At 47.6% G+C, this 15,793-nt stretch overlaps 1 protein-coding gene across 1 annotated transcript in view; it reads left to right on the top strand.

Annotated features, from left to right (window-relative positions):
- The window catches only part of LOC140904241 (uncharacterized), a 283,075-nt gene that overhangs the window by 2,586 nt on the left and 264,696 nt on the right, over positions 1 to 15,793 (top strand). Inside the window, exon 2 of the mRNA XM_078850896.1 lies at positions 10,338 to 14,799. Coding sequence (XP_078707022.1) covers positions 14,685 to 14,799 — 115 coding nt within the window. The 5' untranslated portion in view covers positions 10,338 to 14,684. The remainder of the gene's footprint in view (positions 1 to 10,337; positions 14,800 to 15,793) is intronic.

Raw genomic sequence — 15,793 nt, 5'->3', positions numbered from 1 at the left:
CCTGTTCTTTTTGCGGATACAGACGAACACGGCTGCTCCTCTGAAACCTCTCAGGTGTGGAGCGTTCCCCAGGTTGTTTTTAATGGCAGCCTTTTCTCTGTTTTGGAGGGAACCTGTTGCCCGAGCCATTCTTCATACTGGAGGTTGCAGGGCGATAAATGGCCCTCACTCACCTTCTCTGATCAGACTCGGGGGTCCATCCAGGCTGATACCCTCTCTCTGAGAGAAGCCAGTGCCAGAAACAGCCAAGGAGACTGTAACCCTTCCCCCACCCACTGCGCACGGACCCTTATCATACAGTATTATGTGGGAATTTTCCCCTGGCATGCCAGCCCAAGATCAGTTTGTGACCTGAAGCAGGAGTGTAGCCGTCCCTTTTATTTTCCTTGTCAATGCAGATGCTAATATTCCTTCTAGCAGGCCAGAATATGCACCATGGCAGAGATCCCTGCCCTCCTGCCTGCTGTGAGAAAAGTTACAGGTTACTGATGGGGAAACCGAGGCACAAAGTGAGTAAGGGACTTGCTGAAATTCCCACAGGCTGCGTCGGAGCTGGGAGAGAACACAGGACCTTAGAAATGCCTTAACCACATCACTGCCTGATGTGCGACCCACTCTAGGGCTGGGAAAGTAGACCCTGCTCAGTTACTATCCAACTGCCCTGACCTAGAACCCAGGAGTCCTGGCTCCCAACCTCCATCCCCCCACCCCCGTTCTAACCTGTTAAATCCCACTCCTTTCACCAAGCATCACATTCAAGAATTAAGGCGATACTTCAAAAGGATTTGTAATCAGTCAGTAGCGGCTAATGTTGATTTCGCTGAACGCACACAAAAAAAAAGCCCATTTTGATTATAATAATCTAAAGTTACCAAGAGGCAAAGTAAGGGGAAAATGCTGTTTGAGAAGGTCTTAGATTGATTTAATGATATTTACTTTTGTACATTTGTTGACGGTTTGTATCTGAGCAGTTATAAAACTGTAACTTGAATCTTTTGGGGGGAGGGAGAGCTCAGTGGTTTGCGCATTGGCCTGCTAAACCCAGGGTTGTGAGTTCAATCCTTGAGGGGGCCCTTTAGGGATGTGGGGCAAAAATTGGGGACTGGTCCTGCTTTGAGCAGAGGGTTGGACTAGATGACCTCCTGAGGTCCCTTCCAATCCTGATATTCTATGAAATATATGGAAATTGTCCAGCTCCACCCCCTGCCCAAATTCCCCACAACTGGGAACATTTAAATCCATACAACTGGAAAGGCTTCAATAAACTCCAATCTCTGTCAAAATGATTTTTTAAAAAATAAAATTCTGCCAAGTTTACTTAAAAGCAATCCCAACATGCTAGGGAATCAAAATACCCACATAAGACACCCCAACAACCTTACCTGTGCCCTCTAGTGACACCAGGCCATAGCTGCAGTGTTAGGATCAAAGCATTTTAACATGTGGGATCCCACACTCGATTAAAGTGATTTGTAAAGACACAGGCGATCTTTCCCCTCGGGGTGGGGTTGTTCCTTTTATTGTTAATTCCCTGAAATGAGTCGATAAATAAAATTCTGTCTGATCTAAAGTGTCCCTTTCAGATTTCAGGCGTGGGTCTGTTATTTTGCACGTAGGGCCAGGTCCTGGGAGAGACGGAGCCTGGACTTTCTTTTAACTTGAGGTTGATCAGCAGCTTCCACAATTTGGCCCCTAGTATTTGCATTTCCCCCTGTCCTGTTTAAAAAGTCCTGGGAAGTGGGGAGGGGCAGGTGCTCTCTGCAAGGTCTGCAGCTGAGTCCCTTAGGTCGTGAAAGCCCAGCAAAGGGAAGGCAGGGATTGGTGGGTCTCTGGGGATTTAATAGTAAACGAGCCAATGTCATAGTTCTTAACGAACTCTCATCTGACGATTCCCAGAACACACTCATGGACCCTGGCCAGCCCCAGGAGTCCAGGGAGGGAATATGACTAACCTCCTTTGGCCGGCGGGGACCCTAAGGCACAAGGAGCTTTCCGTGGCTGACTTGCAGTCACCCAGAGTGAAATTCACTTCACGGGGTAAATCCCGAGTCACTGGGCTGTGCAGGTGAAATTCCAGGTTGGGGAGGCGAGTTCCACACGTCGAACCCCAGCACAACTCCCACCCTCATCCCTGTCACTTGCCTTTCCTTGCAGTGATGGCTGCAGCCCCTCTGCCCCACTTGGTGCTACCAGAGCCCCCTGCCATGGGGCACAGAGGAGGCAGAGTCCCTGCCGCAGAGCTGCTTCTCCTCCCCCAAGAGAGAGACAGGGACAGACCAGGAACTCGCACTTCTATGGCCCATTCCCTGTCCCGACCCCACACCCAGTCTCCAGACAGAGCCAAGAGGTGGGGAAGGGCCCTCGGGAGTTGGCTGCTCCCTCCCCCGGCTGCTGTGAGAGGAACGCAGTGTCCCCTCGCACAGCACTCCCATAGCCTGGGGCAGATGGGAAATGCAGTTTCCTCGGGGGCTTGAAAAATATTTGGCCTGGAGCCCGGAGCTCTGTCTCCCCTTCATGGCTGGTCCATATCCAAGCATGGCTGTGATCTGCCGTGGGGCGATGCAGTGGAGAGTCTGGGAGGGTATAACCCCTTTGCCTATGTCAGGGTTCCCTCCCCACTCTGAACTCTAGGGTACAGATGTGGGGACCTGCATGAAAGACCCCCTAAACTTATTTCTACCAGCTTAGGTAGAAACTTCCCCAAGGCACAAACTCTTTGCCCTTGGAGGATATGCTGCCACCACCAAGTGATTTAACAAAGAATCAGGGACAGGATCACTTGGAGTTCCTATTCCTCCCAAAATATCTCCCCAAGCCCTTACACCCCCTTTCCTGGGGAGGCTTGAGAGTAATATCCTAACCCATTGGTTACAAAGTGAGCACAGACCGAAACCCCTGGGTCTTAGGATAATAGAGAACTCAGTCAGGTTCTTAAAAGAAACAGCACGTTAATTAAAGAAAAGGTAAAAGAATCACCTCGTAAAATCAGGATGGTACATACTTTACAGAATAACGAAAGACTCAAAAACACAGAGGATTTCCCCCGAGGCAAAACTTAAAGTTACAAAAACAGGGATAAACCTCCCTCTTAGCACAGGGAAAATTCACAAGCTAAAACAAAAGATAACCGAACGCATTTCTTTCCTATTACTTACTATTTCTGCAAGGCTAGATGCTTAGTTCAGATATAGCTTAGGGAGATGTATTTTTCCCTGCCCTGTTTCCTGGCTGGCTCCGAGAGACACAGACAAAAAACCTTCCCCCATGGATTTGAAGGTATCTTCTCCCCTTATTGGTCCTTTGGGTCAGGTGCCAACCAAGTTATCTGAGCTTCTTAACCCTTTACAGGATAAAAAGGGATTTTATGCTACCCTTAGCTGTATGTTTATGACAGCCTATTTATTTCTCTTCCTGCCTTTGCCCGTTTCTCTTTCCTTTCCCCTTTGAACCCTTCCCATGTGAGCCCGCAATGGCAGCAGTGGGAGCATTCACAGACCCATGGGGGTCAGAGACAGGCTGGGGAGGGGCTATTCGCAATGGGCGCGAGTGCTTTTCAAAGACGCACTGCTGCTCGCTCCACTGGGATCTGGGAACACGGGCCGAACCGCTGCTGCTCCCCAGCCGGGCCAAATGATTGACCATTTCTCGATTCCCCTCCTCTGATTATTGCCCCATTTTCTTTCCAGTTCTCCAATGCCAATTTAAGATCCCCTCGCATTTGGGGCGTTTGCCCACCCATTTTATCTGCAGCAGTTTGTCCAGGAGTAGGTGGGAAATTTTGTTTTTGCCCTGAGTCATTTCCCCAGTGGGAAGAGAGCTAGTGTGTGAAGCTTGTGAGAGCCACGTCTGCCTCTGGGGTGGGGTGGGGTGGGGCTATTCTGTACCAGGAACAGGGCATGGAAGGGGCACAGGAGGGGAAGGGAGGAGCAGGTGTCCCCCCTGGATGCTGCCCAGCCCCAAGTAACCCAAGTCCCAGCTGCTGTCCCCCCTACCATGACCCAATTCTGTTCTATTCCAACTACCACCTGCCGGTCATCTCCTGCTGCTCTGGCCCCGCTTGCCAGGGAACCTCCCGGCTCCATTCCTGTTCCTTTGCCTGTGACAATTGCCTTGTCCAGGGCTTTGCTGCCTGTGTGAATGGCAGATGGGAGTGGGAATCCATCCGTTCCTGCTTAGTTACAGAACATTCATCTGTTCACTGACACCTTCATTAATGCAGAGGTAAGGTTCCCCAGTGGTACCTTGGGCCTTTCTAGAAGGTCGAGTTCAGCAAAACTCAGACCTCTCAAAACTAGGAAATACGGAGCTCTGGTTCACACTTATGTAACCTTAACTCTGCCCCCTGGAGCTGGCAACAGCCACGGGGCGTTCTCTGCCTGCACTCCAGCTCCACTCAACAGTGTGAGGTGTGGCTGCACAGAAAGGTAGAGGGGTTAGTTGGAGCAGCTTGGTAGAGTTGTGAGATAATGAAATCTGGGCATTCATTTGAGGAGTGTCACAGAACCGTGACTGTGATATGAGGAGACCTGGATTTGAGGTCGTCATCCCCACCGCGTGGGTATGATCAAAGGAAAGAGGGGTCTGTGCACCTTGAGGTGCCAATCTGCATCATGTCCGCAGTGAATTGTGTCAGTAGTGGGTCGCAGGGGAATTGACCCAATCCAGCAGTCTTTCCCGTGAGGGACACAGTGGCCACACAAGAGATCCACTTCCTGGACACTACAGTGCTAATAAGCGATGGTCACATAAACACCACCCTATACCGGAAACCTACTGACCACTATTCCTACCTACATGCCTCCAGCTTTCACCCTGACCACACCACACGATCCATCGTCTACAGCCAAGCTCTGCGATACAACCGCATTTGCTCCAACCCCTCAGACAGAGACAAACACCTACAAGATCTCTATCAAGCATTCTTACAACTACAATACCCACCTGCGGAAGTGAAGAAACAGATTGATAGAGCCAGAAGAGTTCCCAGAAGTCACCTACTCCAGGACAGGCCCAACAAAGAAAATAACAGAACGCCACCAGCCGTCACCTTCAGCCCCCAACTAAAACCCCTCCAACGCATCATCAAGGATCTACAACCTATCCTGAAGGATGACCCAACACTCTCACAGATCTTGGGAGACAGGCCAGTCCTTGCCTACAGACAGCCCCGCAACCTGAAGCAAATACTCACCAGCAACCACATACCACACAACAGAACCACTAACCCAGGAACCTAGCCTTGCAACAAAGCCCGTTGCCAAATGTGCCCACATATCTATTCAGGGGACACCATCACAGGGCCTAATAACATCAGCCACACTATCAGAGGCTCGTTCACCTGCACATCCACCAGTGTGATCTATGCCATCATGTGCCAGCAATGCCCCTCTGCCATGTACATTGGCCAAACCCGACAGTCTCTACGTAAAAGAATAAATGGACACAAATCAGATGTCAAGAATTATAACATTCAAAAACCAGTCGGAGAACACATCAATCTCTCTGGTCACTCGATTACAGACCTTTAAAAGTGGCAATTCTTCAACAAAAAAACTTCAAAAACAGTCTCCAACGAGAGACTGCTGAATTGGAATTAATTTGCAAACTGGATCCAATTAACTTAGGCTTGAATAGAGACTGGGAGTGGATGGGTCATTACACAAAGTAAAACTATTTCCCCATGTTTATCCCCCTCCCCCCCCCCCAGTTCCTCACACATTCTTGTCAACTGCTGGAGATGGCCCACCTTGATTATCACTACAAAAGGTTTTTTCCCTCCTGCTCTCCTGCTGGTAATAGCTCACCTTACCCGATCACTCTCCTTACAGTGTGTATGGTAACACCCATTGTTTCCTGTTCTCTATGTATATAAATCTCCCCACTGTATTTTCCACAGTATGCATCCGATGAAGTGAGCTGTAGCTCACGAAAGCTTATGCTCAAATAAATTTGTTAGTCTCTAAGGTGCCACAAGTCCTCCTTTTCTTTTTGTGGATACAGACTAACACGGCTGCTACTCTGAAAAGTGGCCATGTGATTCTTAACTGTTTCTCCCGTTGTCCCTACATTTGTTAAGGTGCACTGGGGATAATGTTGGTGTTTTGAAATGCTTGCAGTGTCTATTTGCTAACGGGACTAGTGAGAGACATTTCAGGCATGCCCTGCGGCCCAAAATCTTGACAGCTTTATGACATCATGTCATGACCAGGCTGGGGGGGGGGGGTCAGTCCTAGTGGTTGGAGCAGGATTTGGGAGCCAGGAAGTGGAGTCAGTGGTCAGAGCCGAAGTCAGGAATCAGGAGGGTCAGAGCGGGAGTTGGGAAGTAGGAGAGGAGCAAAACTGGGAACAAGGCAGGTTCAAGGCTGGAGTAAGGCTAGGAGCAGGCATAGGAGCACCCGGTGCACTGTGGTTACATAACTCTCCATATACAAGAGGAGACTGGTGCACCTCTATCTTTCTCCCCTACCCCTCCCTCCAACATTTCCAGCTCACTCTCCCATTCCTGTCCACACCCATTAGCTGGCACCGAAGAAGCCATGAGCATGTAAGAAGTTAATACCTGCTCTCTCCTGCCTTGTGCGGCTGCGTACATAGATCCCAGGCAGGAGCTTACTGGAGGGTCGCATGCTACCCTGGTTATGTAGCCCAAGCTGCAGATCCCACACCCCCATTTCCAGCTGGGACTCCTGCCTCTGCTTTAGCCAGGTTTCCCAAGGCCCACTTAGTCTATCCTTCCACCTAGCCAGGCAATAGGGGAAGCCATTCTGTAGTTGAAACTCTGATTCATGTTGGGTTGGTTACCCGCATCATTCAGGGTCTGGGTCGGGAATGGGTCATTGGGGATCAGGTAGTGGATGGAAGACATCACACAGCTGACAATAGTCCTGTTGACAGAGCTGGATACCTTCAGCACGGTGATAGAGTGCTCTTCCTCAAGTGCAAGAGACTCAACTTTTCAGGCAGGACATCTGCCTTCCCATTTCTCATTCCCGGGTGAGAGGTTACAACAAAATTTAAGTGAGAATCAAAGTGGGATCTGCTGGTCCCTCTTCTTCAAACTCATGTAGCAGTCCCTAGGTATTCCAAGTTCTTATTGATCATCAGGACTTGGACTAGGAATTGGGTTCCTGCTAGGAGGCGGTACCACTCCTTGAAAGCCACCTTTTAAGATGGTATCTCCTTCCCCAAATATTGTAATTGTTCTCCGTGGCAGTTAGCTTCCAAGATTAAGAAGCACAAAGTGGATTTGGTTGTCGGGGGTGGGGGCTGCATGTTGAGATAACACTGCACCAATGGCAAAGTTTGAGGCATTGTCCTTGGTAAATGGTTTAGTGGGATCTGAATGAATCAGGATAACTGATGCACTCGTCGGTCAATCAAGGGCTGACTGATTCTCTGTGGACTAGGCAAAATTGGGCTCCCTTTTTCTGGGTGAAACCAGGCTAGAGAATCTTTTAATAAATTGCCTGTAGAAACTGACAAACCCCAAGAATTGTTGCACCCTTGTACATCCTTGGGTGCAGCCCAGTCAGATACTGCCAGTCTTAGGTGGGTCCCTGGTGAGTCCCTCAGGTGTGACCGTCTATCTCAGAAATTTCCCTATGTCTTTATTAAACTTGCATTTCTCAAGCTTTGAGTAGAGGTGGTTGGTTTAAGTGTAGACTCTCCAAGACCGAACACGTGATCATTGTGTTGGTCCTGACTTTTGGAGCAAATGAAGATGTTGTACAGGTAAAAGATGGTAATCTGGGCCAGCATGTCCCTAAAGATGTAATTTATTAAACGATGGGAGGTTCCCAGGGCATTGCACAACCCAAAAGCATGACCAAATACTTGAAGTGGCCATACCGGGTACAGAAGAAGGTCTCCCATTAATCTCCTTCTCGGATCCTCACCAGGTTATAAACTCCAAGGAGGTCCAACTTTGTGAAGATCCTGGCAGAGCAGAGTCTTGAACAGCTCATTAATAAGCAGTAAGGGATAGAGTTTTCAGGCTGCAATCTTGTGCAACTCTCAGGAGTCCACAGAAGGCCCGAGGAAGCCATCTTTCTGCACCACAAAGAAGAATGGTGCCCCCACAGGGCATGTGAATGAATTCCTTCTGCCAGCTTTCCTCAAGATGGTTCTGGAGTGCTTGTAATTTGGGTTCAGAGAGGGAGTAAATGCATGTGAAGGGAAACTCTACTTCTGACTGAAGGTAGATGAAGTGGTCGGGTGTTGGGTCTCTTTTTCTGAAATGCATCGGGATAGAGTTGATATGGCACAATTGAGGAGGTTGTGGGTCTTCACACAGTGCACAGTCAACCTTGTGGAACTCTTTGTCAGAGGATGCTGAAGGCCAAGACTATAACTGGGTTTAAAAAAGTACTAGATAAATTCATGGAGGATAGGTCCATCAATTTCTATTAGCCAGGATGGGCAGAGATGGTATCCCTTGCTTTTGTTTGCCAGAAGCTGGGAGTGGGCAACAGGGGATGATTACCTGTTTTGTTAGTTCCTTCTGGGGCACCTGGCATTGGCCACTGTCAGAGGACAGGATACTGGGCTAGATGGACCTTTGGTCTGACCCAGTATGGCCGTTCTTAAGTTTGTATAGGGTTTACCAAGGTCACCTATGAATCTTCTCTTTGTGTCTCTGAATTCTCTACAGGGCTGCATAAGCTGCAGCAAGTTTCTGGTCTTGGGTTCGACCTTGAGAAACAGGATTGTAGGCAAGGCAGGGAGTCAAAGGGTATCACGCCTTACAGCCAGCAGCTGTGCAGGTCACGGGCAATGAGCCAAGGACAACTGGTAAATGTGGTGCATGAATGAGCCCAAACTAGAAGGTTTCTTGTTTGCTTCAAAAAGTAGTTGCTCAAAGGGAGCCATCTGGTGTGATGAAAAGAGTGACCCAGGTATGGACTCGACTAGTTTGGGGAATCCTTGCATTGGGAGGCTTAGGGGGGGTCTAATATGGGATAATTCCACATCCATAAAGTCCATAAAATTGACCAAGTCCAACAGCGCTTCCCAGTTGGGGTCGGGCATCGCAACATGCCAGAGACAGAGAGCACTGATTGGCCACCACCAGGATACAGGCAGACAAGTATTGGTGTGGGCTGTGGGGAGAGGGGAAGGACCCAGCCAAGCCCAGACTTCCCTGTTGGGGCTGGGGCTTGGCATTTCCCAACGTGGGTGTAGATCAGACCTCGGTGGGGCAGCTTGATGCAAAGTATCCTGGTCCCACGCAGTATAGGCAGAAGTCTGGTGCACAGTATCAGTTCTTCTCCAGTTCAGAGGGAAGGCCAGACCTAATCAACTTAGATGGGCTTGGGGAAGACAGTAGTGATGGGGAGCCATGGCTAGCAGAAGCTAATGTAGGCAGTCAGGCCTACTGGTTGGAGCAGCCATCGGTAGCCAGGACTTGGGACCCAGGATCAGAGGCCAAGCGCCAGAGCCAAGGGTCATGGCTGGCGTCAGGAGTCAGAACTTGGTTCTCTGGAGTGGGGCAAGCCTGGGTCCAAGGCTGGAGCCGAACTGGGAACAAGCAGGTGCAGGAGTTGCCACAGCCATTGGTGAATGGTTTGAGCAGTTGCTGGACTGCTGTGGCTGCTGGACATAAGAGCTGGTCTGCTGACTCTTCCAATCAATCACACGCTATAGCCAATTAGGCAATCTATTACAAGCGAGCTGCACTCATTAGGTTGTACAGAAACTGGTTCTGCTGTAGGCCCTGCTTTCAGACTGACTCTGTTTGCAGGCCCTGATTCCTGACAATCCTTTATTTTTTCCCCCAAATATAGAACAGAACTATTTATTGAAAACTTTTGCCTCTTCTGCATTATTATTGATAGTTCTACCAGTTCCATTTAGTAATGTACCAATACCATTGTTAGGATTTGTTTTGTTCTAGTACAATTTAAAAAAAATCTTCTTTATATCATCCTTAACTCTGCTGGCCCTAGATTTCTCCTTGTGTCCTTTAGCTTCCCTTTTCAATTTTCTATAATTCCAAGCTTCTGACTTATATTCTTTACTATCGACTTCCCCTTTCCTTTATTTGTTATATATTGTTTCTTTATTTTGAGGGAGTTGGGGGCTCCATCTACTATATCAATCTCTGGCTAGTAGCTGTGTAATAAATGTGAAGACCATGCCTCCCTTTGTCCTCTGGGTGGGATGAGGGGCTCTCTTTCTCACCTTACCCTGGTGCCTCCTAGCTGCTCTGAAAATGGTGGGGGTGGGACTCTGCTACCATGCCACTCCAAGAGCTTCCATTTTACTGGCCCTGCTCTCCCATAAATAATGCGGTTATCACTGGGGCAGCAGGTACTGACTGGGGAATTATTCTCTTTCAGGGGCTGGTGACCTTCGAGGAAGTGGCTGTGCATTTCACCAAGGAAGAGTGGGCTGTGCTGGACCCCCCTCAGAGAACCCGCTACACAGACGTCATGCAGGAGACCTATGAGAATATGACTTTGCTGGGTAAGAACTCCTGTCCCATCAGTTATTAATAACTGTGGGGGCTCACTTTTATATGTTTTCTCATCATCTAATTTTTGACAGGTTTCCATACCCCCCTTTTTTTTTTTTGCCTTGTGTCCTGCCCTGGTATCATTTTTGGATATGTGATTTTTTTTGTGTGCTATCGGTCCGTTTTGAAAAAAATATATCATTTTAAAATTTTATATAATTTACCCTTTCTGGATTTATGAAAACTGAATGATAAAATGAGGAAAAGGTAGGAAAGTTAAGAGGCAATTCTAAATAAAGTCTAGTAAATAGATGTACTATGTCATGCATGGATTGTGTGGTGGTCAGATGTGTCCACCTGTTGATAGGAGAATGTATAAGGTGCCGTTTGGGAACGAAGGGAGAACAGGGAGCAGTGGGAGAGGAAAAAAAGATGCCAGTAGGTGGGGAGGGCTGAGGCTGTGTAAGGAAGGGGAAGGTGTCTGTGGAGGATTAGGGCTAAGGCCTGGTCCACAACTGAAACATAGGTTGACCTAGCTATGTTACTGAGAGGTGTGAAAAAAATCACATCCCTGAGAGACATAGCTAAGCCAACCTATGCCTGGTATAGACACTGCTAGGTCGATGGAAATATTCTTCTGTCAACCTAGCTACTGCCTCTCAAGGAGTTAGATTTCTTACAGTTACAGAAAACAGTCCATGTACTAAGTGTCTATACTTATAATTAAGGGTCATTGCTGAACTTAATTGTTTCTGGGCATTATATGTTATCTTCCTACGTACTCTGGCCTCACTAGGCCTACATAACAAAATTATTGTCTGACTCTTGCATCAAAAAGAATTGCTATTTTTTTCTATATATAGTTAGGGTCTCTTGTTCTCTCCACAGTACTAATGTCTATGCCTCAAATAGGTTTCTGCAGACTAATAAGACTTTTAATTAGAAATCACATCATAATAACACATCATTAAGACATAATAATGAAAAATTGACATTGAATAAGTTTAGAATGATTGGCCCACAATTGTGTCCATTCCCTTGTGTTTCACAATTTGTTTTCCAGAGTACTGTTGTAGAATTCCCAGTTTTTCATCAGATGAAGGATCTGAAATGTATACAGAGTAGCAGTAGCCAATTGTATAAATGGATTTCATGTTGTCTTGAAGTTACTCTCAATGTTTAGTACTGCTTTATTTTTCTTTTTAATGAATAGTTGCAATTTGCTCATGATCATATATGTACATCCACTTAGGCCCTGTCTACACAACAGAGTTTTGTTGACAAAAGTCAGCTTTCATCAATAAAACAGTTGTGGTGTACACACTACAATGCTCCACTTGCCAGTTCATAGAAGATCAGGGTTGGAAGGGACCTCAGGAGGTCATCTAGTCCAACCCCCTGCTCAAAGCAGGACCAATCCCCAACTCAATCATCCCAGCCAGGGCTTTGTCAAGCCTGACCTTAAAAACCTCTAAGGAAGGAGATTCCACCACCTCCCTAGGTAACGCATTCCAGTGTTTCACCACCCTCCGAGTGAAGAAGTTTTTCCTAATATCCAACCTAAACCTCCCCCAGAAGAGTTTAACTCTTCTGCTTTGCTGACAAACTAAAGCCACCACGATGGGAGGCGTAGAGCTTTTGGTGGCAAAGTTAGGTTGACAGCGTGTCAGTGTAGACACTGTGCTTGGTTATGTCACTGTACGTGGCCTCCAGGAGGTGCCTCACAATGCCCATCCTGACCACTCTGCTCAGCAATTCGATCTTGGCTGCCCTGCAGCCAGGTACACAGACGTTCACCCCTCCCCCTTTAAAAGTACTGGGAAATTTTGAAATTCCGCTTCCTGTTTGCTTGGCGTGGAGAGCTCACATTGCATCTTCCCAGCTGACCGTGGTGGCTCCGCTCAGCAAACGTGCTCCTGCTTGGAGTACACCGGAGATGTTGGATCTGCTGGGTCTGTGGGGAGAGCAGGCTGTGCGGTCCCAGCTCCTTCCAGCCCTAGGAACTTCAATAGCTACGGGAAGATTTCTCATGGCATGTTGGAAAAGGCCTACAGAACGGGACGTATAAACATCAAGGAGCTGAGGCAGGTGTACAAGAAGGCAAGGGAGTCAAACCACCTGGTGCTGGACCTCTGGTGCTGCACCAGAGACCTGCTGCTTCTGCAAGGAGCTGTATGCTGTCTTCGGGGGTGACCCCACCTCCAGCACCAAGATCCCCATGGATACTTCAGGGGGGCTGGAGACAGCAGCCAGCACACTTAACCCTGAGGACAAAATGGAATTAGAAGATGAGGTGGGGCAGGGTCATCCAATGCAATGAAGGCAAGTCAGGACCTCTTCTCAACCCTGGAGGATTCAAGCCAGTCCCAGCACTCTGTCTCTGGTGCTCACAGTGCAGAAAGGAGCTCTGATAAGTGCTCTTTTTGATTTGATACTGCTCCGTTTCACATTCGGCTGTCCTTGGTTTCATTTTATGGTAGAAGTTGGTTAAGGTGTAGAAATGTACAAGACTTGCAGTGTTTGTGTCTGCTTCCCATTTCCCTGTGCAGCTACGCTGTGGGGGTGCGACAAGACCCCCAGGGTACAACCTGGAACTGTGGGACTGCTGTGCCCCCTTAAATCTCCAGCCTGGGCTGGCTCTCACAATACTTGGCCAGTGACAAACAGTGAACCCCTCAAAGTGGTGTTTTCACTCAGCCACCAACAAACAGAGGCACACCCAGCTAAGCTGCATAAAGGCTCCCAAGCCCCTAACCTTGAATCCCAGAAAAATATTATCTTACACTGCTTGAGACCTTCTCTTTAACAGTGCAAACTTACTCATTAGTTCACCACTTCATCAAAGGAAAGTGGACATGCACCAGCCTTTGTAAGCTAAGCAAATTTCCCAAGCACTTTAGACAAACTCACTGGTAAGGATAAAATATTAGAATAGGTTTATTAACTACAGAAAGCTAGATTTTTAAGTGATTATAAGTGGTAGTCATAAAGGTCAGAAATAGTTACCAAATAAAATAAAAAGTAAGTATGCAATCTAAATTGTAAATCTCATTAGACTAAGCTGTATTTGGATCAAGCAGTTTTTCTCACCTCACTGGATGTTGCAGGCAGGTTACAATCCTTAATACACAGGCTGATTTTCCTCTTCAGCCTGGGACCAGGCTCCTCAGTTCAGGTCTTGTTTTCCCAGTGTTCTTGTTTCCGTCAGTGTAGGTGGGGGAGGAGAAAGGTAATTGCACGATGCCACTGTCCCTTATTTTATACCCTCAGTCCATGTGCCTGGAAAATACTAACATGTCCTGGAAACTCTGTGACTCAGCAAGGCCTGAGCAGTCCCACTGGTGTGGCCTTGTGCAACTGAGTCATAGAGTTGAGCAATCCAGATTGTGTGGTACTTGTGCAACTCTCTTACATAATTTTAAATCCTTTGTTTATGGCTTCCCTGTGGTCATTCAGTGCCCGCCTGGGTGTGGTTACCTCCTTTGTTGTCACTGGACAACTAGCAGTGGGCGACTCCCCAACCCACAACATATTTCATTAATAACCATAGAACAGGATCTCATAACTTCATGCACACTAACGATATACATATTTTGACAAACAATGAGCTTCAGCAGATCATGACCTTTCATATGCTTTCTTAAATGGCATGCTTCGTTTGATATATCACAGCCATATATGAATGATGAATAGGGGGGTTACAGGGTGCTACTTTGAGGCACAGTGTGTCACAGGAGGCCTAGTGAGAAAGTGTGTTAATACACACCAAGATTTCACGGGAATCCTCCAGAGGGATAGCTAGGAAGCTTTCCTGGGAGGTACTCGCCAATTCTCTGCTGAAGGCTCCTTGGCAGAGCAGCTTTGTTTCTTACCCTGCTATAGGAAATTTTCCCACAACAATCGGCAATCACTTGTGCAAGGATCAAATCAGCACACAGGCAAGCAGCAGAGGGACTTGGTCTGAAGCCACAGGTAAGCAGGAGATGCATCCTTGTTTACTATTGGGAATGAGGGATCGGCTTCAATGACCCACGCTTGTAGAAAACTGGCAGAATTTACAATAGTGTCCCTAGTTGCTTGCAGTGATTCCCTTCCAACCTAGACATTTTGAAAACCACCTAGACATTTTGCCCCACCTTGGATCTCCACCACCCCCATGGGCCAAACTCACCATGTTTAGGACACTTAGTGCTTGCCAAGGGAGAGTGAGAAAGAGGTGTACTTAATTATTATGATTCAATGCTGTGAGTGCACTCACAGTACTGCCTCTATTGATTGCTTCTTGTTTTTCTGTAGATGTGGCCTTGAGGGGAACCCCTTACACACCAGCCAAGCGCTTGCATCAGGTAAGGAGGCCACCCAGACGGAGGAAGGAGGACATGTTTAGAGAGGTGCTCCAAATGTCTCTGACACCACAGATCACGCTCACAGGGCATGGCGAGAGTCAATTAATGAAAAATTGAAAATACATAGCCAGGAGAGGAAGCAGGGCCAGGAGCATATTTCAGAGGGCCAGGAATGGATGATAAACTGATGGAGGACCAAACAGAGATGCTGAAGTCCCTAACTGAGCTAGCTGTGTGCCAGACCCTCCCCAAACTCCACCCTCACATTCCTTGCATGTGCCCTGCCTGTTGCAGTACCCCTTGCACTCCAGCCTTCGGACAGGTTCCTTAACTACAGCTGGACTCACACAGCTATGAGCGCCTCCATTAAGAGGCTATTCCTCAGTGTTCTGTGCCTCGCAAGACATTGAATTCTGTGTATTGGTTATTGCTGTTTAATATAAATGTACTCATAGGAGAAAAATAAAGACTCATTTTCTTTCTACATATGGTGGTTGCTGCAGGAATTCATACACAGTGGGAAAGGGCACATATGCAGACTACAGATCACACTCAGGAAACAATCACCACAAGGGTCATTCCAGGCAGCAAGTAAACAAAGCCTGGCTGAATGCATTGCAGAAAGACACATTACTGTGGCTCACTGTCAAAATGTTGCTTCAAAGCCTCCCTGATTCGAATAGCCCCCCTATTGTGTCCCTTTAATAGCCCCAGTATCTGGCGGCTCAAAATCTGGTGCCAGGAGATCTGACTCCACACTCCACCCTAGGAAAACTTTTCCCCTTTAGTTTCATAAATATTATGAAAAGTACAGCAGGCTGCTATGACCATGGGAATATTTTCCTCACTGAGATCTAACCTGCCATAAAGGCAGCGCCAGCGAGCCTTTAAACTGCCAAACATACATTCAACAGTCATTCTGCATCTGCTCAGCCAGTTGCTGAAGCGTTCCTTGCTGCTGTCAACGTTTCCACTGTAAGGCTTCATGAGCCAT

This window comes from Lepidochelys kempii, chromosome 28, assembly GCF_965140285.1.
Source record: "Lepidochelys kempii isolate rLepKem1 chromosome 28, rLepKem1.hap1, whole genome shotgun sequence".
NCBI classification, from domain to species: Eukaryota; Metazoa; Chordata; order Testudines; family Cheloniidae; genus Lepidochelys; species Lepidochelys kempii.
The sequence above is the reverse complement of the archived record's forward strand: the minus strand, read 5'-3'. Positions and strand labels throughout refer to the sequence as shown.